We start from the raw sequence: 27,580 nt of genomic DNA on the forward strand, positions 1-27,580 counted from the left end.
TAGATTCTAGGAGTCTTACAGGTCCTGGAGAGAAAGCAAGACAGCAGAGCAGGACCATGTGGACATGACAAGTTCTACAAATGCATTTGATAGTTGGCTCCCTTCCTAAGATAGGGAAACTGGACCAGATAAGCTCTGAGACCCCTTCCATGATGAACAATTTGGTATCTAGATCATGATAACCTTACATTAGAAAAATGCCAGAAATGTCAAAGTACAGAATTTGTAGGGAGATGTGAGGGGGAGAAATCTAGAATGCATTTTGTGAAACTTCATAAACCAGGTTTTGTTAACAGCAAAGGCAAAGAAGAGAGAACTTGCTTATTTTATTCCGCACAAGAGATATCTTCATTTCTCCCACTTCCCTTCCCTGTCCCACATTTATTTATTTTCACACACACATTCAGCATTTTCCTGAGTGCTTCTTGAGTGCTATTTTATTGGCCCTGGCCCTACCCTGAAGGAACTATAACCCAGAGCTGCTGCTAAGTCGCTTCAGTTGTGTCCGAGTCTGTGCGACCCAATAGATGGCAGCCCACCAGGCTCCCCCATCCCTGGGATTCTCCAGGCAAGAACACTGCAGTGGGTTGCCATCTCCTTCTCCAATGCATGAAAGTGAAAAGTGAAAGTGAAGTCGCTCAGTCGTCTCTGACTCTTAGCAACCCCATGGACTGTAGCCCACCAGGCTCCTCCATCCATGGGATTTTCCTGGCAAGAGTACTGGAGTGGGTTGCCATTGCCTTCTCCGATAACCCAGAGCACTGGTTCTCAAAGTGCGGTCCCCAAACCATCAGGATCAGTACCACCTGAAAACATAAATTCCAATCTTAGGCACTACCTCAAACATTCTGAATCAGAAACTCCAGAAGTAGGGCCCTAACAATTTTAACAAAATTTCCAGATGACTCTTAAACGCCCCTAAAGCTTGAGAACTACTACTCGAGACACAATTACGATACAATTTTAGCCCTGTGACAGCAGTTGCACCTGGCACCCTATGAGGTATGGACTTGAGAAATGATGACATAACTAACAACTGGCCTGTAGTTTTGACATGAATTGTTCTTTGACCTCTCATTAGCTTATATAATAATTAGCTTATATATTATATAATCATATACTTAGCTTATATATTATATAATAAATATTTCCATTAGTTAACGTTAACCCTTCATATGACCAAAACCAGATCAGAATCTCTTTGAGGGCAAGAGGCTGTCTACTTGAATCCCTGATGTTTAAAAAGTATCCAGTGAATAAAAGGCACATAACGTTGTTACTGAAATCCTGCTTGACACACACTTATTAAAGGTCACATGACATATTCCTTCAAGTTGCAAGGCATTGATGTTTTAAGTATAATAAAGAGATATGGAAAATGCAACGGCCTACCTTGAATTTAATATGTTTCAACTTCATATGAAACAGTATCCAACTAATGCAAAAGAAACAACTTTGGCCTGGGTACGGACATATTTTTGCTACGCGCTTGTAACATAGCAGCAGATGATGTACACTGCTCCTATTAAAGTACAAGAATTTACACGCATGTCATACAAAGGGTTTACCTAAGAACTCATAGAATTCCTTAGCAATTCATAGAACTTCTACGGTCCTGAGGGTAGATCAAGATATGTTCTCTAACGCTACTCTATCCGGAAACTAAAGTTAATTATCCAAAGAACTTAAGGGAAATGCTCTTCAGAGTTTCCAATCCGCAAGGAACGCTGGCGCTACATCCTAGGCACCCGCATCTCCACCAGTGGCACCCACACAGCTCACAGCTCTGCCCACGTGCTTTGAACACTTACCCGTTCAGGGCCAGCTTGCTAACATCACGTGACACACTTCACCGGCCCCCGTCTCTCAACTGTGACATCCCCAAAGGTGCCTGATTATTTTCTTTAAAGAAAGCTGTCGCCAATCTCCGATAAAAGAAAACAAGGACTTACAGGAACGTATCTTTTCTGATTTTCACTTCGAAGTTTTTATTCCCCTTTATGAGCAATTTTCCGGCTCTGCTTTTTCCTTATTGATCGGGCCTCTTCTTGGGCAGCTCCCCTGCTCTGGGTCTTTGAGAGCTTCAGGCACTGGCGGTTTGCGTCACTGTCGGTGGCCGCGCGTCACTTGTCCGCCGCCGCGTCCCCAGGCTGCTCCAGCCCGCCTCCTTTGGAGCCTGCAGTCTCGATGTCCTTACCGCGGTGTGCCCTGTTGTGGGCTCGGCTCCCCGCGGGGCGCCAGGCTGGCCACCGGGCAGCCGTCTGCTCTGCCCTTCGCGCCCACACCGGGCCCTTTCCTGGGGCTCTGGGACGCGTTCCTGCTATTGCCTGCGCCTCTTCCTCTGCCTCCGGAGGCTCCAAAGCTCCAAACACGTCCTTGTTCGTGCCGCTGACTGTGAAACCTCAGGGTCCTAGCGCAGATGGCGACGTCGGGGCTGAGCTAACCCGCCCTCTGGACAAGAGTGAGTGCAGGAGCTGGAGAGGGCGGCGAAGGTGGTTGGTGCAGGGCTGAGACGCTTCTCCGAGGAAGCTGCTTTTCCATCCCCTGGAGACCCAGGTCCCTTCGAACTTTGTCATTGTGCCTCAGTGCCTGCCTCCCTTGCTGGTTTTGAGCTCCTCAAGGCTAGGGATTGTGTCTGATTGATCCTTTGATGTGCTGCCCTTGAACTGGCATTCTCCCTTTCACTGTTCCCCTGGGAATGATCTAAGTCCCCTTGTGACGGGACGATTCATCTTTTTTGAGCCGTTGGGTGCACGACTGACTTTCTAGTATAGTCTCCCCACCCCCCACCCCCCACCCCCGCCCCGCTGCTTATTACTATTGCTCCCAGAAGGGACAAGGGAGTGGGGTGGTGAAAAGCCAGAGGAAGACTTCTTTCAGGACTTTTTGTCATTGACTGGGTACCTACGCAAACCAGACACTGTTAGGCTGTATGGTGGTTGCAAAGAGGAACCAGACTCAGATCCAGATCTCTTCCGCTCCAGAAACTTACAGCCTTGTGGGAGGAAGGACCGATGGATGACCAACTATGCTACAAGGTAGAACACGATAAGGGTGAGCTTACCAAAGGTGGAAGGTACCCTGATCATCCAGGGCTCCAGAGAGAAAGCTCTCGCTTAGCATCAGCAAATGGCAAGATCTAATCCTGTGGCTCCCCTGCAAAAAATTGCTTAATGCTTTTCCATTGTCCCCAGTTTGAAAGGGTCCTCACTCCCTGCCTGATCTGGCCTGGGTAGCTCTTGGAGAAGCTTTGTTGCACACCACTCTCCTCCTTTCAGCCAGATTGATGAAATGGGCACTTGTGCTCCAGGGCTTTTTACATAATGCTACTCCCACTGCCTAGAATATCTCTGTGGTTCCTTCTTTTTCTAAAAAATAACATTGGCTAACACTGAGTGTTAGAGACAGGTACTGTTTTAAACATGTGGCCCATTTAATCTTCCTAAAAACCCTTATGAAGTACAGTTTTTATCCTCGACAAATCTTATTGAATACCTACTATGTGCTACTTTCCAAGCACTCTTCTAGTCACACAAGTAGGTGCCTATGTATGTGTGTGTGTGTATATATATATATATATATATATGAAAGTTACATATAATAATATATATGTATAAAATGTACACATTTTTCTGGTTGATTGTAACACACACATATAAGTATATGTATATATCATATATATACACTGCTGCTGCTGCTACGTCACTTCAGTCGTGTCCGACTCTGTGTGACCCCACAGACGGCAGCCCACCAGGCTCCGCTGTCCCTGGGATTCTCCAGGCAAGAACACCGGAGTGGATTGCCATTTCCTTCTCCAATGCATGACAGTGAAAAGTGAAAGTGAAGTCGCTCAGTCGGGTCCGACTCTTAGCGACCCCACTGACTGCAGCCCACCAGGCTCCTCCGTCCATGGGGTTTTCCAGGCAAGTGTACTGGAGTGGGGTGCCATTGCCTTCTCCGATATATATATACACATATATAGGTAAATGTATATATCATTTTTTTTCTGGTTGATCATAATACAATTAGGCAAGTAAGGGTAGACTGACTACAAGCAGAAAATATTGCACATTTGTGACAGTCATACATCACTTAACTGACTGGAACAATTTACAGTTTACTTACCTTTTGTCCATTTCCCAAATGCTAAAATATAAATAATATTTTCTCTGCCTGTATCTCTGGATTGTGAAAATCATTATAACATGTTTGGCAAAGCACTTTGAAAAGTGTGAAGGGATGAATAAGTGTAAATTAGTATCACTTGTACTAAACATTTGCTATTTAAAAAATGGAATTACCCTACAGTAGAATCTGATGTGTGGAAGCTGGGAAAACTGTTTCCCTAGGAGGCCAGATAGTCTAGCCCAACTATATAACATAGGTTGATGTGAGGATTTAACAAAATAAGTATTTTTAGGTTACTGTATAAATAAATGTTCTAAACCTCTCTCTTTTTTTAAGTTGTTAATGCAATCTAAGCTTGATTAATTTAAAGTATTTTCACCTGTAAAATCAGTGATTGATAGTGGCATTTCAGCAGGCATCTAATTCAATCTCCTTTGCAGCATAGTAATTTCTCTGCTGTCACCCTTGAAATACAGTCATCTAAGCCTTCCTTGAGTACAGCTGGTACTTTTGTCAGGCAACCCCTTTTCTTATTCTAATTATTAGGAAGTTCTTGTATAAATTCCACCGAAATCTGTTTCCCTCACTTCCCACTGACTTTAGTTATGCCACTAATTTGTTCTCCCTCAAATCATCTTCAAGCTAAAGGTTATCCATGGCTCCTTTAGTCATTCACATAAAAGCATGAGGATCTGCCCCTTGCAGTATTGGTTATCTTTCAGCTAAAAGATAGCCTTTCGCTGCTCACTATTAGATGTGCAGAATGGTTGTGAGTAAACCAAACAGAACATGTGTATCTAACAGTGGCCCGGTGGAGGATAGGGTGATGCCAGTCCTGTGGCACCTTGCTTAGACTTCTGCAGTATAACGGGGATGTTGATTGCATTGTTGGACTTTATACTTTTTCTTGACACTATTAAACCATAAAAAGTTTGTGATCAACTAACCCACCTTCAAGTTCTTGCAACACTCAGTAGACCACTGCCTTGAGTGTTAGGACTTCCAAATTTCTTTTACTTTGGGGGTATTTCTCTATCTAGAAGACAAATGTTAAACGTATGTTCAATTTTGTTATCTTTCTTCCAGATGAAGTAAAGAAGGTCTTAGACAAGTTTTACAAGAGGAAAGAAATTCAGAAACTGAGTGCTGATTACGGACTCGATGGTAAGGCTAATACCATTTCCATTAGAGATACCTTATTGCTGCTTAGATTACAGCTTTTTCATTATTGTGTGGGACCTTGTGTGGCCTGAACATAAGTTCATAGTTATAATATGGAGAACGTCCCTGACTTTTGCCTCTGTCTGGGCAGGAGATCGTCAGTATGCAGTTGGTGAGCCAGACACATGGCAAAGCAGCTGTGTGTTCAGCTTTCCTTCGTGTTGTACTAGAATTTCAGTTTTAGCCCAGATCATAACAAACCAGCTGTACTACAAGAAAGGAAAAAGACACTTCGACGAGTTAGGTGTGATGTGTGTATGTACTTTTTAAAATGAGAAAATGAAAATGAAATGAAAAATAAAATGAAAACTAAGTCCTACCTGTTTTGATTTTGTGTTTCCCACAGCTCGTCTCTTCCACCAAGCATTCATAAGCTTTCGAAACTATATCATGCAGTCTCATTCTCTGGATGTGGACATTCACATTATTTTGAATGATATTTGCTTCAGTGCAGGCAAGTGTTTAGAGACTTTTTAAAATCCTCTGAACATACTTGCTATTTCTTTTGTTTTTTTCTCATTAGCTTATTTGCTTTAGAATAAGCCCTGTTAGCACCCTCTGTAAATAATTCGGTGCTTTCATAGGAGGCCTTCTAGGTCTTTTTGCTTTATAGCAGGCCTGGGTTGGTTACTAAGTCCACCCATGTATCTTAGACTGGAGGAGGACTGGGACCTCGATCTGTCACCATCTGCTCTTCACTAGTATAGGCCTCGGTGAAATGAACTCTCACACAAGGTAGAATTAATACAATACAGATTCCATCAGTTTTTGCCACTGACTTCTTTCTCCCTCAAACTTTGACAGACCTCTTGCTGTAAAAGAAAAAAATGTAGAAATATCATTATTTTATTCCTAAGGGCGGTTTGACTTTGGTTATGTTTTTATGTATTTGACTGTTAGAACATTGCCCTGGGCCAGGCACTGAGGTAGAACCGGGACACAGAGCAGAATGGAACTCAGCCCACCCGCATCAAAGCCATAAGGTGTGGTGACTCCTGGCTAAGAAGTCAGTTCACTTTCACATTTTGTTTCTCAGTGGTATCTGTAGTTTAAAAACTACTTGCATCTGGGTCCTGTATTTTGCTTCAGTAACCGTGGAGCCTTCTTGCTAATGTATATTCCGAGGTTTTTTGTTTTGTTTTGTTTTTTGCTGTCCATGATCCTACCTTCCCAACCAGGAATAGATCCCAGGGCACTGACAGTGTGAGCACTGGGCCCTAAGCACTGGACTCTCAGGGAGTTACCCCAAGGTTCTTTGTTTTCAATTTAACTTTCATCAATGCTGATCATCAGCACTGGTGCATTGAACAAGTGGAACATGGTTGTTGACAGCCAAAGTTTTCTGCTTTCCTAGAAAATACAAGTGAAATAAGGAAGAAAACATAAGGCAAAGCAGGATCTCAGGAAAGGATAGCATTCCTTGTTCTAGGGTTTACCTTTTTTCCTGACAATGTCCCCTTAACTTAGCTCACTAAGAATAAAGCTTTCATTAAGTTCAGTTGTGAATAACATTTAGCTTGCACAGATTAATGCAGTGTTTTATTTTCCAGCTCATGTGGATGACTTATTTCCATTTTTCTTGAGACATGCAAAACAAATATTTCCTGTGTTGGAATGTAAGGATGATCTACGAAAAATCAGTGACCTAAGAATACCACCTAACTGGTTAGTTTCTTTATTGTGGATTTGAAATTTTCAGTTTCTGATCTTGGGAGATTAGTGAACACTATATGTTTTTTATTGTATACTAGATGATAAATCAAATAGTCTAGATTGTTTTGTTTTTTCTAGAAAAATACACGATGAGTTTTGGTAGGCAGTTAGCTGGTATCTCCTCCTAAATCCTAATCAAGCTTGGTTTAAGGTTTTATTAGGGCAGATCTAGAGTAGGTCTTTTGGTTATCCTTAGAATTCAAGTGTGACCTTTCTGGTGTCTCAACTGAATATGCTGTTAATCAGTTCCCTCCACCACCACCGTGCCTGGAACTCTAACATCTCCTAGCACTTTGCCATTTCTTTGAGACTTTCTACTTAAACTCTTAGCAAGCTGTCCACTGCTAAGCCCTGCATGTGTTCAGCCCAGCCATTGGCCAAGGACCCAAGGAACCCCCACACAGACTTACAAGGCTCCCTCTCTATTGCACCTTTCTTCTCTTCCACACTCAGGCCTTCAGATTCCAGCTGCTTCAGCAGCTTTAATCTTGATCTCTACTGCTCAGCTCAGTGGGACTATTTTAACTTGCTTGGGTTCCACCTCCCTGTGCCTCTTGGGGTCCAGTAGGGCTCATCTCAAGTGTTTCTTTCTTTTGGAGCTTATAGTCCTGCACTGCCTCTTGTCCATATCCCCAGGGAGCTGCTATATCTATTTTGTCCAGTTTTGTAGTTGTTTATCATGATAGGTCAAGTCCAGTACCATTCATCATGGCCAGAAGCAGCAGATTCAGTCGTTTTATTGTGTATGCTAAAATTCAGAAGCCTGGGAATATTTACTTCTAGGGCATATGTAGAGAATGTGAAAATAATGTGAACATGTCTCTGGAGCTGATAGCAGTTTAAATTTATTTTAAGTAACTCTTGGGGAAAAGGAATTTGTACAATGGCAAGAATATCCAAGAAATTAATTTGCATTTGGGTTTTTCTGTCCTCTAGTTAGTAAATGCCATTCTTGGAAAGCAGTCATTTTGGTGTGGACATGAAACTCACCATTTAATTTAGTTTTTCAAAGATGCTGCTATTTTGTGAATGTTAAGAGGATGTTTCATTGGAAGTTTTTTCAGTTAATACCTTTGCCAGGATTTGGAGGTTAATGGAATTAAGCAGTTTCTCTACTCATGTTTTAGGTACCCAGAAGCTAGAGCCATACATCGGAAGATAATATTCCATTCAGGTCCCACAAACAGTGGAAAGACATATCATGCAATCCAGAAATACTTGTCAGCAAAATCTGGAGTGTATTGTGGCCCTTTAAAACTACTGGCACATGAGATCTTCGAAAAGAGTAATGCTGCTGTTAGTATATTACCAAATATTCTCTTTTTCTTGCTAATTTGGGGGAATGTAGAGTGTAGTGGGTGAAGGGAGAGGGTGTGTGTAGTAGTAATTTACTATTAACAAAAAGTGCCATATTTCATTGCCTTTAACTTAAGGCCATCAAGTGTAAGATGTACTATTATTTTATGCAAAACTGAGAAAGGAGCTGATGCTGCCAACTGAATTCTGACATGTCACCCATTGTTAAGAGATATCCTGGTTTCAGAGATACTAAAATGTGAAAAAATATGTGTATTAGAATGAGTGAAATACAATATTAGAGTATTTCACATATACAGAGAAATGAAGGAGTAACATTCAAATAACTTGGGTCCACTACCCAGCTCCCATCAGAGTCTAACATTTTGCCATACTTACTTATTTTTTTAACTTTTTTAAGAAATAAAATATTGGGGAATTTCCTGGTGGTCCTGTGGTTAGGACTCCATGCTTTCACTGCCATGGGCCTGGGTTCAACCCCTGGTTAGAACTAAGATCCCACAAGCTGTGTGGCATAACCAGAAAAAAAAAAAAAAAAAAAACGCAGGAAATAAAATATTATTGATACAGATGAAACTCCCTCTGAACCCCTCCTTTACCCCCTCAGAGTTACCCACTACTCTGTTGTATTCAATTTACCTTTTTTTTTTTACCATTAAACCTTTGATGTAATTGCTAGAACTAATGACAAAGACTGAAGCCAGCTTTCCAACCTGAGAGGACTGAATGGTCTGTGGTCTGAGGCATCATTTCAGAAAAGGGGCCACATTTTGGTTCATTGTTTTATTATGACTTTATAATGTGAGATTAACCAGTTTTGTAGATAGTTTGCATCATGTTCTGGATAATTTGTATAATTTGTATACATAATACCTTCTTGTTTATAAATACTTAGAAGTATTTCTGCAAAACAAAGACTTTCTTTTACAAAACTTCAGGATATTCATGTGAAGCAGGACATTTAATATTGATAGAATGCCATTATTTAATCCACTGTCCATACTCAAATTTTGCCAGTTGTTCAGTAACACCACCACTACTCCGCTTCCCCTCCCCGCTGTGCCCCCGCCACCTCCAGCATTCCCTTCAGGGACTTCTGCTGTATGTATTGTCATGTCTCCAGTTTCCCCATTAATCTGGGACAGTTCCTCAGTCTTTGTGTTTCGTAACTGGTACAGCTGGAAAGATTACAGGTCAGTCGTGTTGTAAGCTGTCCCTCAGTTTGGATGTCTGATGTTTCCTCTTTAGTTTCAGGCCATTAGGGAGACCAGCTGTTCCAGTTTGCCTGGACTTTCCCAGATTTATTACCAAATGGTCTTTGTCCTGAGTTATCCCTCGGTTCTGAGTGGATTGGGGTAGCTGGCTACTCACATATGTACCATAGCACTGATATGAGTCCTTCTCAAAGAAATATATTAGGAGGTCTTTATATTCTTAAATTTTATTCATAATGTTTTTCTTGAACATAGAAACAATTTCATTTTAATAAGCTAAAATAGTACAGGAACTATTGACATAATACAGACTTTATTTAGTTAGCTGTGCCATTGCCTTGGTTCGGAAGGCTCTTTTTGCAGAGCATGAGCTCTAGGCATGTGGGCTTCTTTAGTTGCAGCGCTCAGACTCAGTAGTTGGGGCTCAGGGGCCCTAGATCACTGGCTCAGTTGCTCCATGGCATGTGGAATCTTCTTGGACCAGGAATCGAACCTTTGTCCCCTGCATTGGCAGGCAGACTCCCATCGAGTGTGCCACCAAGAAAATTCAGTACAAAGTTTAAAAAATAAAAGTGCTTCAATTGCTTTTGTTACCTGAGAATTTAGCTGATTTGAGATGTTCCAAGTGTACATAGGTTATATGAAAGTGGCTTTTATTTTTTACTAAAAATTTTTTTAGAGGATTGGGAATATTTGTTTCAAGTATTAGACAAATAAATTTGATGTAATGGAAGGAAGTGAAAAGAAAAACAAGTGCAAGCATTAATCACTCAGTCGAGTCCAACCCTTTGCGACCCCGTGGACTGTATGTAGCCTGCTAGGCTCCTCCATCCTTGGAATTCTCCAGGCAAGAATACTGGAGTGGGGAGCCATTCCCTTCTCTGGAGGACCTTGCTGACCTACTCTATTAAATACTCTATATTTAATAGAAGGAATACTCTATTAAACATCCACATCTTCTTTTTGCTGTGGTTTTCAAGGTGGAGATAATGGCAGTTTTCTTTTTGTCATCCTAGGGGGTGCCGTGTGACTTGGTAACAGGTGAAGAGCGTGTCTCAGTAGACCCAGATGGTAAACAGGCTGCCCACGTTGCCTGTACTGTCGAGATGTGCAGCGTTACAACTCCTTGTATGTATCTACTATTTTAGAACTTTATGGTTCAGTCTTCTTTTAATTTTAAAATACAGATGAACATGTGGAATGTGTTTTTTATTGTGAAAAAAATTTGTAATTGAGGCAAAGACTAGTAACAGCAAATACCCAGTATTTGCTGCTACTACTTAAAAATGCCAAACTTTCCATCATGTTTGCTCTTGAATTTTCTTTCCCTTTTTCTCTTAAAAGAACTGAAATGAATTTTCCTTTGTGTCACTCCACAGTTCAATTCCTCTCCCCTCTGTGATCCAGTTGCTGTCAAATATTTGCTATATACCTTTCCTGTCTTTTTTGGCGTCACTATTATATATTACCTATCAATACTATAGTTTGTGTTTTAAAATGTTTACATGACAATCATATTGCATTATTGCTCCACAACTTGCTTTTTTTTCTACACATGTATTTAGATCTAGTCTTATTTACATATGTATGTATCATAAATATATATATATCGCATATATTCATTTAAAATGTTACATATTCCATATTATGACTAAATGTATTTATTCCTTATTCTTCTATTAAATAGTATTTAGGTTGTTTTAAAGTTTTTCACTATTATATATAGTACCACAATGAACTTCTATATAAGTCCGGTAGTTTTAAAAACATTTAAAATGAAAATTAACTTTTTCCTTACTATATAGACAATCATTCCTTCATTGTAGAAAATGTAAAAATAAATGCAAAGAGAAGAAAAAAATATTAATCTCCCAATTCCATCCATCCAGAATCAATAAGTATTAATCCTGTGGTATGTTTTTCTAGGTTGTGTTCATATGCGTATGCTTACATGTGCATTGGGGGTGTGTATATTAAAATGGGGATTATACATTATGTACTGTTTAGTAGCTTGCTTTTTTCATTTTAATAATCTTAACTTTCTGAGTAAATGGATAGTTTTTAAAAATCAATATATTCTAAAAGTAATACATTATAAATATTAAAATAGCACTTATAAATCAAAATTCCCTCTTCTGCCCCCCTCTTTTCTAATCTTATTTGTATACACTCAGATATGCTAAGTAATTTTTAATCTAATGGCTTTTCAGTATAAAATTAGCTTTCTTTTGTTTCCTCAGTGTCATTGTGGGCATATTAAATTTTTCTTTAAAACATGTTCCTCTCAAATCTTTGGTATTTTGGGAAGAGAACTAAAATATAATTTATGTGACTTAGAAAGAAAAATATAATATGGTTGGAAGCATTTTGGCATTAGAAAATAAAATGAGGCTTTTTTTTTTTTTTTTATCATAGTAATGAACTTTAAAACCCCAAAGAATGAGCAGAGCTATAGCTCAGGGAATTACACTTTCCACTCCGCTTCTCCTAACACCCATCTGGGTTCCTAAGGTGCTTCATTTACAGCAGGGTTATCTATTCCTTGGTCCTGGGAGCTGCTTTCACTGCTGTATGGATATATTCTTATTGGGCAGATTCTCCAGGTTTCTTCTGAGATTGCAAAAAATAGGACAATTGAACATGCTCAGTTTGGGAGACAGTGGAGTAGAGACGGTCTGGGTTTGAATTTTATGTTTCAAAATATTACACTTTGGTCATTTTTCCCTTTTATTAGTGATGCAATAAAAAATCTTTTTAGCCATCACTTTTTATTATTTCTTTAAGATGGGCTCCTGGAAGTGGACTTCTTGAAGTCCACGGACACGAATGAACGTTTCTCCTGGTTGATCTTTGGAGTGATTTAACTTCTCTGGGTCTCAGTTTATTCTTCTTTAAAATGTAAATGTAGGGGAAGTCCCTGGCAGTCCAGTGTTTTAGGACACCGCACTTTCACTGCCGAGGGTATGGGTTCAATCCTTGTTCAAGGAACTAAGATCCTGCACGCCGGATGGTGCTGCCAAAATTTAATCATTTATTTGGCTGCATAGGGTCTTAATTGTGGCACATGGGGTCTTTGAGCTTCAGTGTGGCACGTGAACTGTTAGGTGCAGCACATGGAATCCAGTTTCCTGACCAAGGATTGAACTTGAGGCCCCTGCTCTGGGAGCTCAGACTTTTAGCCACTGGACCACCAGGGAAGTTGCCCACCCCCCGCCCCACAATTTTCTTTTTTTAATTAAAAATACAAGTATGAGATTTTTAAAAAAAGGAAATGTAAGTAATGATGACACTTAGTGGGTGTATTGTGAGGATTAAATGAGTTGCAGTTTTAAAGCACTTAGAACAAGCCTGCCAGCAAAGAAGCACATAGTAAGTAATGATGATGATTATGGTGGTGTTGAAAGCTTGAATTTTGATATTGTGATTTGTTTGTAATACTATTGAAGTAGATTGTCTTGCTCACGATAACTTTCTATTTTAAGATGAAGTGGCCGTGATTGATGAAATTCAGATGATTAAAGATCCAGCCAGAGGATGGGCCTGGACCAGGGCGCTGCTAGGTTGGTGGTTAATACTGTAAAATCTGTGCTTTGTGACATGTGCACTGGGAGGCATTTATGTGCTGGGCATTGCCAAATAGAGCCAGCTAGATCCTGTCTTGAAACAAACGAAACAAAAAAGTCAGCTAGGTGTGAGTTTTAATTTTCTAAATATTTTAATTATAGGTCTATTTTTTATATTATAAAACATAATCATTTAATAAAAGTGTTCAAATATTATCATATTTACGCAACCACTAGTAACCTTTTGGTGTTTCCTGACAATCTTTTTTTCTCATTTTTATGGTGTTTTGTGAATATATAAATTTTGTATCTTGCTTTTTTTTTCAGTGCTTTTTCATAGACTTTTTTTTCATACCACATATGAATGTTGTATATTATCCATTGAAGAGCTGTGCTATAGTCTTCCTTCAGTATCTGTGGAATATTGGTCCCTGGACCTCTGCAGATGCTCAGATCCCTTCCAGGTGGATGGGTTCTGCGTCCATGAATTCAACCAGGGGTCCACCACTGGTTGAATCTGCAATGTCAAGCCTGTGGATGTGGGAGCCCAGTTGTAATTTGTCCTAAAGAGTTGAACATTTTTCCCTATTATTAGTGATGCAATAAAAAAATCTCTGTAGCCATAACTTTTTATTTATTATTTCTTTAAGATAGGCTCCTGGAAGTGGACTTCTTAAAGTCCACGGACATGAATGAACATTTCTCCTGCTTGATCTTTGGAGTGAATTTTTGATCAGCATGCTGTAGGGCAGGTGTTTTCAAATTTACAAACAAATAGGTGAACTCTTTCTTTAAACCAAGAGTGTACACGAAAACCTGTAATATAAAATGGATGAAAGTGTATATGCTAAGTGGTAAGGATCTTGGAGTTTCTTCTACCCACCAGCCCCTACCCCCCACCCCCAAGTCACCTCAGTGATTCCATGGAGCCTGATTTGAAAAGAAAAGTATAGGACTAATGTTCAGTGCTAACCATCAAAATGCCAGATTCTAGTTCAGACTGGCTTCACCATCTAGTAGACTCAAAACCTTGGCCACAGCAGCTTAAAAACCCTAAGATTTGTAAAAATGGTGATAATTTTGCCCACTAGAAGATTTTTGTTTTCAGGGTTGAATCACAGAGATCACATTTATGATAACCCTTCTTAAAGTTGTAAAGCAGTAGGTAAGCAAAGTATTTTGGGTATGTGAAGTATTACATATTTACTTTTGTATCTTTAAAATTTAAAAAAAAATCCCAATTTTGCACTTAACAGGACTCTGTGCTGAAGAAATCCATTTGTGTGGAGAATCTGCTGCAATTGACATGGTTACCGAGCTTATGTACACAACTGGGGAGGATGTGGAGGTACTCAATTATATGCCTTGTTCTCAAGGTGGCATAGCAAGTACCCAGAGTACCCAGGCAGTGGCTTCATAGGCCCCAGACGATGGCAAAGTGAGAACTTGAAAGATCAGCTTCATTGCCCTGTAGTTGACTAGATCATGCATAGTTGGTTGAACCTCATGATCTAAAGTTCTGACCGAGTGGTTCTCACACCCTAAGTCTTCAAAAGTCCAAGCAGATTCCTTACCTTTTCTTGACAGAACCTTTTGGAATTTGAACAGATCTCTTTAGAATTAAGTAAATCTGGAATGTTAGAAATTGGAGGCTCAGCAAAAGTTTGTAATTTTCAAAGTCTCAAATGTCAGATACTGGGTACTCTGATAGATATCTAATTGCTAGAGATGGTTTGTATCCTTTTTTCACATTCCTAGAATAGGAAGCAACTCATTTCTGCTTACTCCTACTTTTTGCTTTCTTTACCAGACTTCTATAATAAAATGAAATATTTAAAAACTGGTCCATTACTTTAGTTTTGTACTCAGTTTTCAAGGAGAGATAGTGGAGTATAGTGGAAGAAATTCTGGGTTTCAGTCTTGGTTTTGCTGTTAACTCACTTTGTGTTTTTAGGCAAATCACAAAAGGCTACAGCTGGAAAAATCCTCGTCAGACCTGATCTTTTCTTTTTTTTGGCTTGATCACTTATTAGACTCTATTTTGCTTTTTTCATAAACTGGAAGTAACAGTTAATAACCCTTCTGAACTTAGCAAGTTCCTGTACAAATCAAATATATATGAAAGTGCTTTGAAAATTTATGAAATCCTCTGTAACACTTTACTAATTTAGAAATACCAATGAGAACTGATGGTAACACTTATAATACCAAAATAAATGTTTTTCTGTGTTTTCTCTTGAAAATGTTGAAACTTGTCTAACTTTAGCAGTTTTTAGCTACTTGACTGCTTTGTGAGTTTTTCACAATGCTTAGTCATAAGAAGTTCCGTTAGGTATGCTATTTTACACTATCGTGTCCTTTATTATAGGTTCGAACCTATAAAAGGCTTACCCCCATTTCTGTGCTGGATCACGCACTAGAATCCTTAGACAACCTTCGGCCCGGGGACTGCATTGTCTGTTTTAGCAAGAATGATATTTATTCTGTGAGTCGACAGATTGAAATTCGGGGATTGGAATCAGCTGTTATATATGGCAGTCTCCCTCCTGGTAATTATTGACTTTCCTCATGGTAGGATATGAAGTCTCTTGTTTTTGCCATGTATTTTGAGATACGTATCGATAACACAGTGAGCTACTGAATTAAGTTGCTTGGTGTATAATTTGTGATATGAAGCACATACTTCTCTAGTCATCTTTATGATGATAGAAGTATTTTGATTATCTATAGCTCTTGTTAATTGTTGTTATTAGTAGACTGTATTTTAAATGTTGAGCTGATGATTTTCTTACAGAAATGTCACTAAAATATGATCCTGGTAATATTCTTAAAATATTACCAGAAATCTGTTAAAAGTGTCCTCAGAAATGATATAGCTAGTGTGGTAGGGGACTGTGTTGCTCTTTGTGAGGTTATTTAGAGGAATAGAAATAAAAGGATAAGTGACTATTTGAGAATAATATTTAAGTTTGAAACAGTGAGAGTTTTATCCATAAAATGGACAGTTGGAGGTGAGGGTTTCCAAGACACTACAAGATACTACTTAGTGTGATGTAGTAAAAGACAGAGAACATTAATTTAACATAAACTGTTCTTATTTTAGGGACCAAACTTGCTCAAGCAAAAAAGTTTAATGATCCTGATGATCCATGCAAAATCCTGGTTGCTACAGATGCAATTGGGATGGGACTTAATTTGTAAGTAATTTGTTTTTAATAATCGTGGATATTCAGTGGGTTAGATAGCAATTTAAACACTTCTCAATGGCATTAGAATGACCAAACTCTTTGGCTTAGGTGAATGGGTATTGTAGTATAGATCCTAGATTTATCTTGCTCACACCTAAAGGAATAAAATTAAAATATCACATAACACTTGGACTTTTAAGTGCTGCTCCCTACCACTGCTAACCTATTATGTTCAGTTCAAATCAGTTCAGTCGCTCAGTCGTGTCCAACTCTGTGACCCCATGGACTGTGGCACGCTAGGCCTCCCTATCCATCACCAACTCCCAGAGTTTACTCAAACTCATGTCCATTGAGTCGGTGATGCCATCCAACCATCTCATCCTCTGTCATCCCCTTCTCCTCCTGCCCTCAGTCTTTCACAACATCAGGGCCTTTTCCAATGAGTCAGTTCTTGGCATCAGGTGGCCAAAGTATTGAAGTTGCAGCTTCAGCATCAGTCCTTCCAATGAATATTCAGGACTGATTTCCTTTAGGATGGGCTGGTTAGATCTCCTTGCAGTCCAAGGGACTCCCAAGAGTCTTCTCCAACACCACAGTTCAAAAGCATCAATTCTTTGGTGCTCAGCTTTCCTAATAGTCCAACTCTCACATCCATGCATGACTACTGGAAAATCCATTGCTTTGACTAGATGGACCTTTATTGGCAAAGTAATGTCTCTGCTTTTAATATGCTGTCTAGTTTGGTCATAACTTTTCTTCCAAGGAGTAAAGTGTCTTTTAATTTCATGGCTGCAGTCACCATCTACAGTGATTTTGGAGCCCCCCAAAATAAAGTCTGTCACTGTTTCCACTGTTTCCCCATCTATTTGCCATGAAGTGATGGGACCAGATGCCATGATCTTAGTTTTCTGAATGTTCAGTTTTAAGCCAACTTTTTCACTCTCCTCTTTCACTTTCATCAAGAGGCTCTTTATTTCTTCTTCACTTTCTTCCATAAGTGTGGTGTCATCTGCATATCTGAGGTTATTGATATTTCTCCGGCAATCTTGATTCCAGCTTGTACTTCCTCCAGCCCGGCATTTCTCATGGTGTACACTGCATATAAGTTAAATAAGCAGGGTGACAATATACAGCCTTGACATACTCCTTTCCCGATTTGGAACCAGTCTGTGTTCCATGTCCAGTTCTAACTGCAGTTCTAACTTCTTGACCTGCATACACATTTTTCAGGAGGCAGGTCAGGTGGTCTGGTATTCCCATCTCTTTCAGAATTTTCCACAGTTTGTTGTGATCCACACAGTCAAGGCTTTGGCATAGTCAATAAAGCAGAAGTAGATGTGTTTTTGGAACTCTCTTGCTTTTTCAATGATCCAGTGGATGTCGGCAATTTGATCTCTGGTTCCTCTGCCTTTTCTAAATCCAGCTTGAACATCTGGAAGTTCACAGTTCATGGACTGTTGAAGGCTGGCTTGGAGAATTTTGAGCATTACTAGCGTGTGAGATGAGTGCAATTGTGTGGTAGTTTGAGCATTCTTTGGCTGTGCCTTTCTTTGGGATTGGAATGAAAACTGACGTTTTCCAGTCTTGTGGCCACTGCTGAGTTTTCCAAATTTGCTGGCATATTGAGTGCAGCACTTTCACAGCATCATCTTTTAGGATTTGGAATAGCTCAACTGGAATTCTGTCACCTCCACTAGTTTTGTTCATAGTCATGCTTTCTAAGGCCCACTTGACTTCGCATTCCAGGATGTCTGGCTCTAGGTTGATGATCACACCATCATGATTATCTGGGTTGTGAAGATCTTTTTTGTACAGTTCTTCTGTGTATTCTTGCCACCTCTTCTTAATATCTTAATACCTATTATGTTACCTCACTTTATTTTCAGTGTCTCAGTCGGCATGTGGGGCTAGCCATTATCTTCAGGGGTTAACAATATTAAACATAAATATTCCTCTGTGGGAAATGAAAACAGCTATACCTTTATGGATGAGCTATTCAAAGCCATTAATAGAAGCTAGCATTTAAAAGTCAGAGAAGGCAATGGCACCCCACTCCAGTACTCTTGCCTGGAAAATCCCATGGACGGAGGAGGCTGGTGGGCTACAGTCCATGGGGTCGCTAAGAGTCGGACACAACTGAGTGACTTCACTTTCACTTTTCACTTTCATGCATTGGAGAAGGAAATGGCAACCCACTCCAGTGTTCTTGCCTGGAGAATCCCAGGGACAGTGGAGCCTGGTGGGCTGCCGTCTATGGGGTCGCACAGAGTCGGACACGACTGAAGCGACTTAGCAGCAGCAGCAGCATTTAAAAGTAGCCTAAGAAGACCTTGTATGGTTTATTTGTAAAAAGAGTTATTTTCTAGAGCCTTACTGAAGTATAATTTATGTATTATACTTTTCACCCACTTAAATGAATAATTTGATGATTTTTAGTAAAAAATGCTGTTTAAGGGAAAGAAAAATAATTACTGACAAACCCCTTTACCTTACTTTGTAAACAGTGGGCAATATTGCAAGTAGGCCTAACTAGAATTAGAGTGAGCCTTTGTACAATGAACCAAATGATGGACGACTTTTCAGACAGCAGCTCATGAGATCATCTTTATTTCTATTTCAGGAGCATAAGAAGAATTATTTTTTACTCCCTTATGAAGCCAAGTATCAATGAAAAGGGAGAGAAAGAAATAGAACCAATTACCACCTCTCAAGCCTTGCAGATTGCTGGCAGAGCTGGTAGGTTCAGTTCAAAATTTAAAGAAGGAGAGGTTACAACAATGAATCGAGAAGACCTCAGTTTATTAAAGGAAATTTTGAATAGGCCTGTGGATCCTATAAAGGTAAGGTTTAATTAACATAGTAATTAATTACCTCTTCTCTGTGAAGGACAGTCCTTCCTTCCTTCACTCCCTTTCCAGACTTTCACCTCAGATACCTGGAAACAAATAAGCCAAAGAAAATTTTGTGCCGTGAAAATCATGTCAAGAAAGCCCTGCTTCGGAACTTCCCTGATGGTCCAGTGGCCAAGACTCCATGCTCCCGGTGCAGGGGGCCTGGGTTCGATCCCTGGTCAGGGAACTAGATCCCACATGCCACAACTAAGAGATCCCGCACGTGCTAACTAAGACCCGGTGCAATGAAATAAAGAAAAACATTTAAAATGAAAGAAAACCCTGCTTTATTGCTTTTGAGAGGCCTAATAGAGAGCCCCTGGTTAGAGAATGGTATGCAAGTGAAAGATCCAGATTTTATAAACGTAGCAATAATGTAACGAGTTTAGTAAACCTGATTTTACGTTAATTCTTCCTGTAATTTAACAGGTGGGGATTGGGGCCTGGTTGCTTCAGGTGGGCACATAGCTTTGTCAGCAGACTGAAAATTGCCAGAAACTTGACAGTAGAAGAAACCTTTGCATGTTGGGTAAAAACAGCATTAAGCTATACAGCTTTGAACCATTAAGGACAAGGTTAAATTTTGGTTAGTGCAGTTAATGAGGCAGACATGTATGTATTTTAAACAAACTATTACAATTTAAAGTTTGCCTGGAAAATTCACTTAATAGGGCTTATCTTACTTTTAGGGATCTCAGGTAAAAGGGTATATGAATGAGATAACATGAGGGAAAGTTCCTGGAGGAAAGCTGTGGCTGGAATCATTTCTGTAGCTTTTGTTAAGAGTATAACTGTGGGACTTCCCTGGTGGTTTGATGGCTAAGACTCAATGCAGTGGGCCCAGATTCTATCCCAGGTCAGGGAACTACATCCCATGTGCTACCATTAAGACCTGATGTGGCCAAATAAATATATTTTTTTAAATGTTTAAAAAAAAGGGTGCAGCTGCTAATGGACCTCCCCATCTCCCTCCTGGGTACCTCCTTTCTTGTGTTTATTCTCTTCCTCCCTCCCATGATTCATCTCTCTCTTCTTTTCCTCTTTGTTTTTCCCATTCTCTTTCTTTTTTTCTTTCTAATGCTTCAGTTCAGTTCAGTTCAGTCGCTCAGTCGTGTCTGACTCTTTGCGACCCCATGAATTGCAGCACGCCAGGCCTCCCTGTCCATCACCAACACCCGGAGTTCACTCAGACTCATGTCCATCGAGGCAGTGATGCCATCCAGCCATCTCATCCTCTGTCGTCCCCTTCTCCTCCTGCCCCCAATCCCTCCCAGCATCAGAGTCTTTTCCAATGAGTCAGCTCTTTGCATCAGGTGGCCAAAGTATTGGAGTTTCAGCTTCAGCATCATTCCTTCCAATGAATATTCAGGACTGATCTCCTTTAGGATGGACTGGTTGAATCTCCTTGCAGTCCAAGGGACTCTCAAGAGTCTTCTCCAACACCACAGTTCAAAAGCACCAATTGTTTGGCACTCAGCTTTCTTTATAGTCCAACTCTCACATCCATACATGACTACTGGAAAAACCATAGCCTTGACTAGAGGGACCTTTGTTGGCAAAGTAATGTCTCTGCTTTTGCACATGCTATCTAGGTTGGTCATAACTTTCCTTCCAAGGAGTAAGCGTCTTCTAATTTCATGGCTGCAATCACCATTTGCAGTGATTTTGGAGCCCAAAAAAATAAAGTCTGACACTGTTTCCACTGTTGCCCCGTCTATTTCCCATGAAGTGATGGGACTGGATGCCATGATCTTCATTTTCTGCATGTTGAGCTTTAAGCCAACTTTTTCACTCTCCTCTTTCACTTTCATCAAGAGGCTTTTGAGTTCCTCTTCACTTTCTGCCATAAGTGTGGTGTCATCTGCATATCTGAGGTTATTGATATTTCTCCCAGCAATCTTGATTCCAGCTTGTGCTTCCTCCAGCCCAGCATTTCTCATGATGTACTCTGCATATAAGTTAAATAAGCAGGGTGACAATATACAGCCTTGACATACTCCTTTTCCTGTTTGGAACCAGTCTGTTGTTCCATGTCCAGTTTTAACTGTTGCTTCCTGACCTGCACACAGATTTCAGAAGAGGCAGGTCAGGTGGTCTGGTATTCCCATCTCTTTCAGAATTTTCCACAGTTCGTTGTGATCCACACAGTCAAAGGCTTGGCATAGTCAATAAAGCAGAAATAGATGTCTTTCTGGAACTCTCTTGCTTTTTCAATGATCCAGCAGATGTTGGCAATTTGATCTCTGGTTCCTCTGCCTTTTCTAAAACCAGCTTGAAAATCTGGAAGTTCACAGTTCACGTATTGCTGAAGCCTGGCTTGGAGAATTTTGAGCATTACTTTACTAGCATGTGAGATGAGTGCAATTGTGTGGTAGTTTGAGCATTCTTTGGCATTGCCTTTCTTTGGGATTGGAATGAAAACTGACGTTTTCCAGTCCTGTGGCCACTGCTGAGTTTTTCAAATTTGCTGGCATATTGAGTGCAGCATTTTCACAGCATCATCCTTCAGGATTTGAAATAGCTCAACTGGAATTCCATCACCTCCACTAGCTTTGTTTGTAGTGATGCTTTCTAAGGCCTACCTGACTTCACATTCCAGGATGTCTGGCTCTAACTGTGGGCAATTCTTGACATTATGAATATTCAGGTAAAGAGATAACTGGCCTCCAGTTTAGACATTTTCTCTTCTATATATGTATGTCAGTTTTTTTGCCCTGGTTAAAGTGATTGGGTTTTCCTTTTTTGTTTTGTTCAATGGAGAGAATTGAGACCCTGGAAAGCGCTATGTGTACTTGTGTGTGCTGTCAGATCACCAGAGAGTTTAGGAATATAAGTAAAATATAAGCAGAAAATTAATTGGTAGTTGGTAATAAATGGCAAAATATGATGCTTGTCTCTGTTTTACTCAAATTCTTGTCCCTTAACTCATTTGGCAAGGGCCTATCCCAAATATAGGACTTTATCTTGAAATAACTTAAGAAAACTTACGCTTAAAAAAAATAAGCTTATGGTTGTTTTTTCTTTTACTCAAGGCAGCTGGTCTTCATCCAACTGCTGAACAGATTGAAATGTTTGCCTACCATCTCCCTGACACAACGCTTTCTAATCTCATTGTAAGTAGAAACTCCTAAATCTCTTTTCTAAAAAAGTCAGTATATGATTTCCCTGATGGTTAAGACTCTGTGCTCCCAATGCAGGGGCATGAGTTCAGTCGTTTGTTGGGAAAAATAAAAACATTTAAAAGTTGGTGTGTCAGACAATTACTGGTTAACCTTGTGAACATGACTGGATAGTCTGTTTTTGTGAAGTTGCTATTCATGAAGTTTATCTTGAAAGTGGAAACTTTCTCTCAGAAGTTTTAGGGCTTTTATCCTGAGGAATTTTCTGAGTATTTCAGGTTGAGAAGGCTGGTAAGGACGTCTGTTAGCTTGAGGAGGCAGTGAATTAAGCAAGCCTTTCTAGACATCTGTTAACGTATTAAAGTGATTGTCTCTTACAGACTTGAGTACTTTATTCATGCCCAGCTAGGTAGTCCAGTAATTAATGTATTTTTCCCTCCCAGGATATTTTTGTAGACTTTTCACAAGTTGATGGGCAGTATTTTGTCTGCAATATGGATGATTTTAAATTTTCTGCAGAGTTGATCCAGCATATTCCGTTAAGTCTCCGAGTGAGGTATGTTTTCTGCACAGCCCCTATCAACAAGAAGCAGCCTTTCGTCTGTTCTTCATTGTTGCAGGTAAGCCTTTATCTTTTTGATATTTTGAGTTGTTTCGGGTTGATGCATTTTCCCCAAACAATATTTTGTTAATCAGAATAAAGAAATAAGACAGTGTACCCTTTTATATGAAACACTGTGTAAGAACTTAAATAAAACATGACTCTTTTGTTCTTTCAGATAGTTTTGGGGGTGGGGGGAGAGAATTCTTGCTTTGTATTTGGTTTTATGTGGTAGCCTTTTTGCAGAAGCTAAAATAAAAATAATTAAACATAATATTTTGAGCGAAAGGAGTCTGCCTGATGGTAGATACACTTTTTCCTTGTTGGTGTTGGGGCATGTATTCTGGAAGGGACGGGGCTTAGGAGTCAATGGCGGCAGCAGTATCAGTTCTGTTAACCGTCAGGGATGGCTCTTTGTGTGAATTTGGTGCCAAGGTTCCAGCCCCTTTTCTTTTAACTCATTTGGGTAGAGAGACACATCTCTGACTTCTGATCCCAAGAGTCACCCAAACAAGGGGTGGGCAAAGGCAGCAGAAGCTAAACTTGCAGTCTCGCCGTGTTCTCTGCTGTCTCTGGGCCATTGCTCCCCCTGTTGGCTCTGCACGCTCTCCCTGCCCCACTACGCCCAGAGGTCGTCTCTTTAAATCTTTTCCTGATTCATTGATGTCATTTCACTGCCATCTTTTTTTATAGCTGTTAACATTCTGCTTATTAGCTTTGTTTGGATCAGATCTAAGTTTATGTTTTAAATTATTTTAAAATTTTATAAATAATACACAAGTACTTTTTTGCACAAAATTAAAACATTAGAGAAGGTTAAATTGGGCTGCCACCCTGACATAAGTGCTGTTATCAGCTTTGCTGTAATAGCTGATATCAGCTATTCTTGCAGACCTTTTCTGTTACATTTGCCTACATACCCATAGGAGTAGAAATTCTAGTTTTTGTTGGGTGGGTGTGTTCTCCCATAAATGCCATAATGAAGTAGTCTGCAGCTTGTCTTTTTCCTTGAATATGTCTTAGAGGTGTTCCATGTCCAGGTATTTACCTAAGAAATATGTTTCTTAGAGCTGGTGTTTGTGAGAGAGCTAACTAGCATAAGATTGAAGTTTATGGAACAAAGGCTTAAACTTAAAAGACCCGAGGACTTCCTTGGTAGTCCGGTGGTTAAGACTCTGTGCTGCCAGTACAAGGGGTGTGGATTTGATCCCTGGTTGGGGAACTGATCTCACATGCTGTGCAGTGCTGCCAAATATTAAAAACATAGCAAAGAACTGACCTGGATGGAACTGGAGCCCATGGGCCTGACCCCATTTAAACCATCCTTCAAACTGCTCTCTAATAAAATAGCAGCATGTTACTAAGGAGTAAGGAGTCTAGACGCCAATAGTTGCTTATGTGTTGTGTTTACAGGTTAAAATGTGAAATCTGGAGATTTTCCTTATCTCCATTATTACTGAATAAAAGAGCTCAATTCCGCTAATGGTCTCTGATGCCCCTTAGGAAGTAGTTTAGGAACTGTTCCCTGGAGCTCCTTTAGGGCTGGCTCTTGGATGGGTCTCTCTCCCTCTCTGTCTCTCAGCAGCTCCATACTCACATACTGGGCTTCCGCTAGTTGTTTGTGGCCTAAATGGTAAACCACTGCTTTTGTAAGAGAACTGTGTTTTGGCATATTGGCACCCCACTCCAGTACTCTTGCCTGGAAAATCCCATGGACGCAGGAGCCTGGTGGGCTCCAGTCCATGGGGTTGCTAAGAGTCGGGCACGACTGAGCGACTTCACTTTCACTTTTCACTTTCATGCATTGGAGAAGGAAATGGCAACCCACTCCAGTATTCTTGCCTGGAGAATCCCAGGGACGGGGGAGCCTAGTAGGCTGCTGTCTATGGGGTCGCACAGAGTCGGACACGACTGAAGCGACTTAGCAGCAGCAGCAGCAGCTTATTAGCAGGTTAACGTGGTCACGTTTCCATTCTTCATGGCCATTCTTACCTGGCATGTATTAAACAGCAGAATGAACCAGACTGAAACAAATAAAATTGTAACATTTAATCACAGTTATTCGAAAACTACCCTGCATTTCTAAAGTTTTGATCTTGCTTAGGTTAAATATTTAGAGATAATTTTCCCTAATTAAGAAATGAACCTTTCAAAAATCACCTTATCCTTGAAGCTAAAGATTGTAAACTTATGCTTGCTAGTTTTTGCATAATTTTATTATCTCCTATAGATATTGTGATGCATAATAGCATCTAGCGTTGTTTGGGAGGCAGCATGATTTGAATGTCTTGGGGTTCAAGAAGGTGTGGTGATATGGTATTGAAGAAGTTGAATCACAGTGGTGACTTGGCCAGAACTCTATAACCGTACGGCTAGTGAAGAGGCAGAGTCTCTTTACTAGTTTGATTGACTCATGGCCAACCTTGTACCAAGTCAGCTTAAACAGTTTCTTTTTCTTTTTTTGGCCATGCCATGTGGCATAGGGGAACTTAGTTCCCCAACCAGGGATCGAAACCAACACCCTTGGAGTGGAACCATGGAGTCTGAACCTCTGGACCGCCAGGGAAATCCCTCAAAGACTTTTTAATATAATAAGGGATGATATTGACAAAATACAAGCTCCTATTTAAGGCTATAGGACTATTACATGAAGGGACAGAAGTCTCTGGGTACTGTCTGCCTGTAACTTGGAACTTAGAACATAAAATGTTCATAAATGTTAACAGGCAGTCCCTGGAAAGTTAGTTCATAGGCGTTTTATTGCCCTGCTTTTGGAAAAAGAAGGAAATCATTCCTTTCAATGACAAAAACAAAACACAAACTTTAAAGAGCATGAAATGTTCTTTAAAATATAGAAAAGTGTAAAGAAGGAGAGAAACCAGCCTGCCTATTGAGATAACAGCCACAGTTAACATTTTATTATGCTGTCTTTTTTTTGGGGGGGGGGGTCACAGACTAAAGTGAATTCTGATTCTTTTGCCAAATTCCTTTCTTCTGTCTCAGTTTGCCAGACAGTATAGCAGGAATGAGCCCCTAACCTTCTCATGGTTACGCCGATATATTAAATGGCCATTACTTCCACCTAAGAATATTAAAGACCTCATGGATCTTGAAGCTGTCCACGATGTCTTGGATCTTTACCTATGGCTAAGGTACCAAATTTTTCCATTATGCGCCTCATTTTTCCAAGTAATAGGATAAATCAAAAGTTTTTATGATGGTCTTTTACACTTTCAAATTAGGCACATACTTGCAAGGTGTTTTATTGTCCATTTAGGCAGCTGAGCCTGGTTTATACCCATTCCAAAAAGGACTTAAGAGTTCTTATGATTCTAGTTAAGTAGGTGAGAAACTCTACTAAATCCTATGCAAATAGTAGTCCCTGGACCAAAAGCATTGGTATTGATTGGAAACTTGTTAAAAATAGAGAATATTGGGCCTACTCCAGCTTTAATAAAACTCTACATTTTAATAAAATTTCAAGGTGATTCATGTCTGTATCATGATTTAAGAGGGACTGCTGTAGATCAGTCATTCCCAAAGGAGGGGCATGTCACACTAGGGAAGCAGATCAGAATCACTTAAGATAGGAGTGGTGAGCAACTCTCATAACAACATATTCCTTACATGAGCTGGGGGCAGAAATAAAGGTTGAGCAAAGGCACTGGACACAGTTTGCAAGAACAGAATATTTGGAATGAATCAGTATCAAGATTTAGTCACTTCATTGACAGTAGTCCAGCAACTGCCCTAAGAACTCTTCCTATCATGTAATGTGTTTTTTTTCTTTCCAGCTACCGGTTTTTAGATATGTTTCCAGATGCCAGCCTGGTTCGAGAGCTCCAGAAAGAACTAGATGGCATTATCCAAGATGGTGTACACAACATCACCAAACTGATTAAAATTTCAGAGACACACAAACTGCTGAATTTGCAGAACTTGTCAGCAGAGAGCCAGTCCCGTCTGTCAGGTGCAGCAAAGAGCCAAAGCAGAAGGAATCGGGGCACCAAAGCTTTGGGGAGTAAAGCTGCTGAGCCCCTCGGCCCTGATGCAGAAGAGAAATCCCTTTCTTCCAGGTTGGTGCAGCAAGGACTCCTCACTGCAGACATGCTGAAACAGCTGGAAAGAGAGTGGATGACACAAAAAACCGAACAGGGCAAAGGAAGACTAGAAACTGGGACTTCCTTAAAAGGGACAAGAAGAAAGAAGAAAGAACCTGATTCAGATTAGTTTTATTTCTATTTTTACAAATAAAAATATTTTAAGCTCCTTTTATCTTTACATGCATTTACTGCCTGCTGTGGTATTGTGGCTATCTTTTACTGCGTTTTTTGGCTAAGAAAAATGAACTCTTAAAGATAACTAAACTATTTGTTTCATGTCTTAGAGGTTTATTCAAAGCTTTATTTAATGGCCATTTGTAGTATAGCACTAAGACAATGCATTCTGAGGAACTCTGCATGGGGATAAAATCAGCATGGTGAATTGTTTTGACCAGTTTCCCTACACCTTTGCGAGGATGTCACAGGTGGAATTCTTTGGCAAACATTGCTGTCTGTTGTACCCACATACCAGAGGCTCTTCTCTGTGCTGTAAATATGTAATAAATGAAACATTATATCCAT

At 40.1% G+C, this 27,580-nt stretch overlaps 1 protein-coding gene and 1 long non-coding RNA gene across 3 annotated transcripts in view; one reads left to right on the top strand and one right to left on the bottom strand.

Moving 5' to 3' along the window:
* LOC139180374 (uncharacterized) overlaps nt 1-2,165 on the bottom strand; it is a 23,001-nt gene extending 20,836 nt beyond the window's left edge. The window contains exon 1 of the long non-coding RNA XR_011564641.1: nt 1,812-2,165. This is a non-coding gene — a long non-coding RNA (uncharacterized lncRNA). The remainder of the gene's footprint in view (nt 1-1,811) is intronic.
* SUPV3L1 (Suv3 like RNA helicase) lies at nt 2,117-27,580 on the top strand. Of its 2 annotated transcripts, none has more exons than XM_070782010.1 (15): nt 2,117-2,461; nt 5,215-5,292; nt 5,696-5,803; nt 6,900-7,014; nt 8,190-8,358; nt 10,610-10,721; nt 13,076-13,153; nt 14,413-14,504; nt 15,525-15,705; nt 16,260-16,353; nt 18,965-19,184; nt 22,268-22,348; nt 22,798-22,974; nt 25,959-26,107; nt 26,750-27,580. In XM_070782010.1, the coding sequence occupies exons 1-15, from the start codon at nt 2,188-2,190 to the stop codon at nt 27,183-27,185; spliced, it is 2,364 nt and encodes a 787-aa protein (XP_070638111.1). In that variant the 5' UTR covers nt 2,117-2,187; the 3' UTR covers nt 27,186-27,580. The 2 variants fall into 2 exon arrangements, with proteins under 2 accessions (XP_070638111.1, XP_070638112.1); XM_070782011.1 differs by lacking the exon at nt 2,117-2,461 and adding an exon at nt 2,893-3,038.

This window comes from Bos indicus, chromosome 28 (genome assembly GCF_029378745.1).
Source record: "Bos indicus isolate NIAB-ARS_2022 breed Sahiwal x Tharparkar chromosome 28, NIAB-ARS_B.indTharparkar_mat_pri_1.0, whole genome shotgun sequence".
Classification (NCBI taxonomy): Eukaryota; Metazoa; Chordata; class Mammalia; order Artiodactyla; family Bovidae; genus Bos; species Bos indicus.

Excerpts from the sequence above, each read along its gene's own strand:
- SUPV3L1 (XM_070782010.1), top strand. The coding sequence starts at position 2,188 with ATGTCCTTACCGCGGTGTGCCCTGTTGTGGGCTCGGCTCCCCGCGGGG. Across the intron at positions 8,359-10,609 it reads TCGAAAAGAGTAATGCTGCT|GGGGTGCCGTGTGACTTGGT; the intron begins GTTAGTATATTA and ends TTGTCATCCTAG. Across the intron at positions 19,185-22,267 it reads GGCCTGTGGATCCTATAAAG|GCAGCTGGTCTTCATCCAAC; the intron begins GTAAGGTTTAAT and ends CTTTTACTCAAG.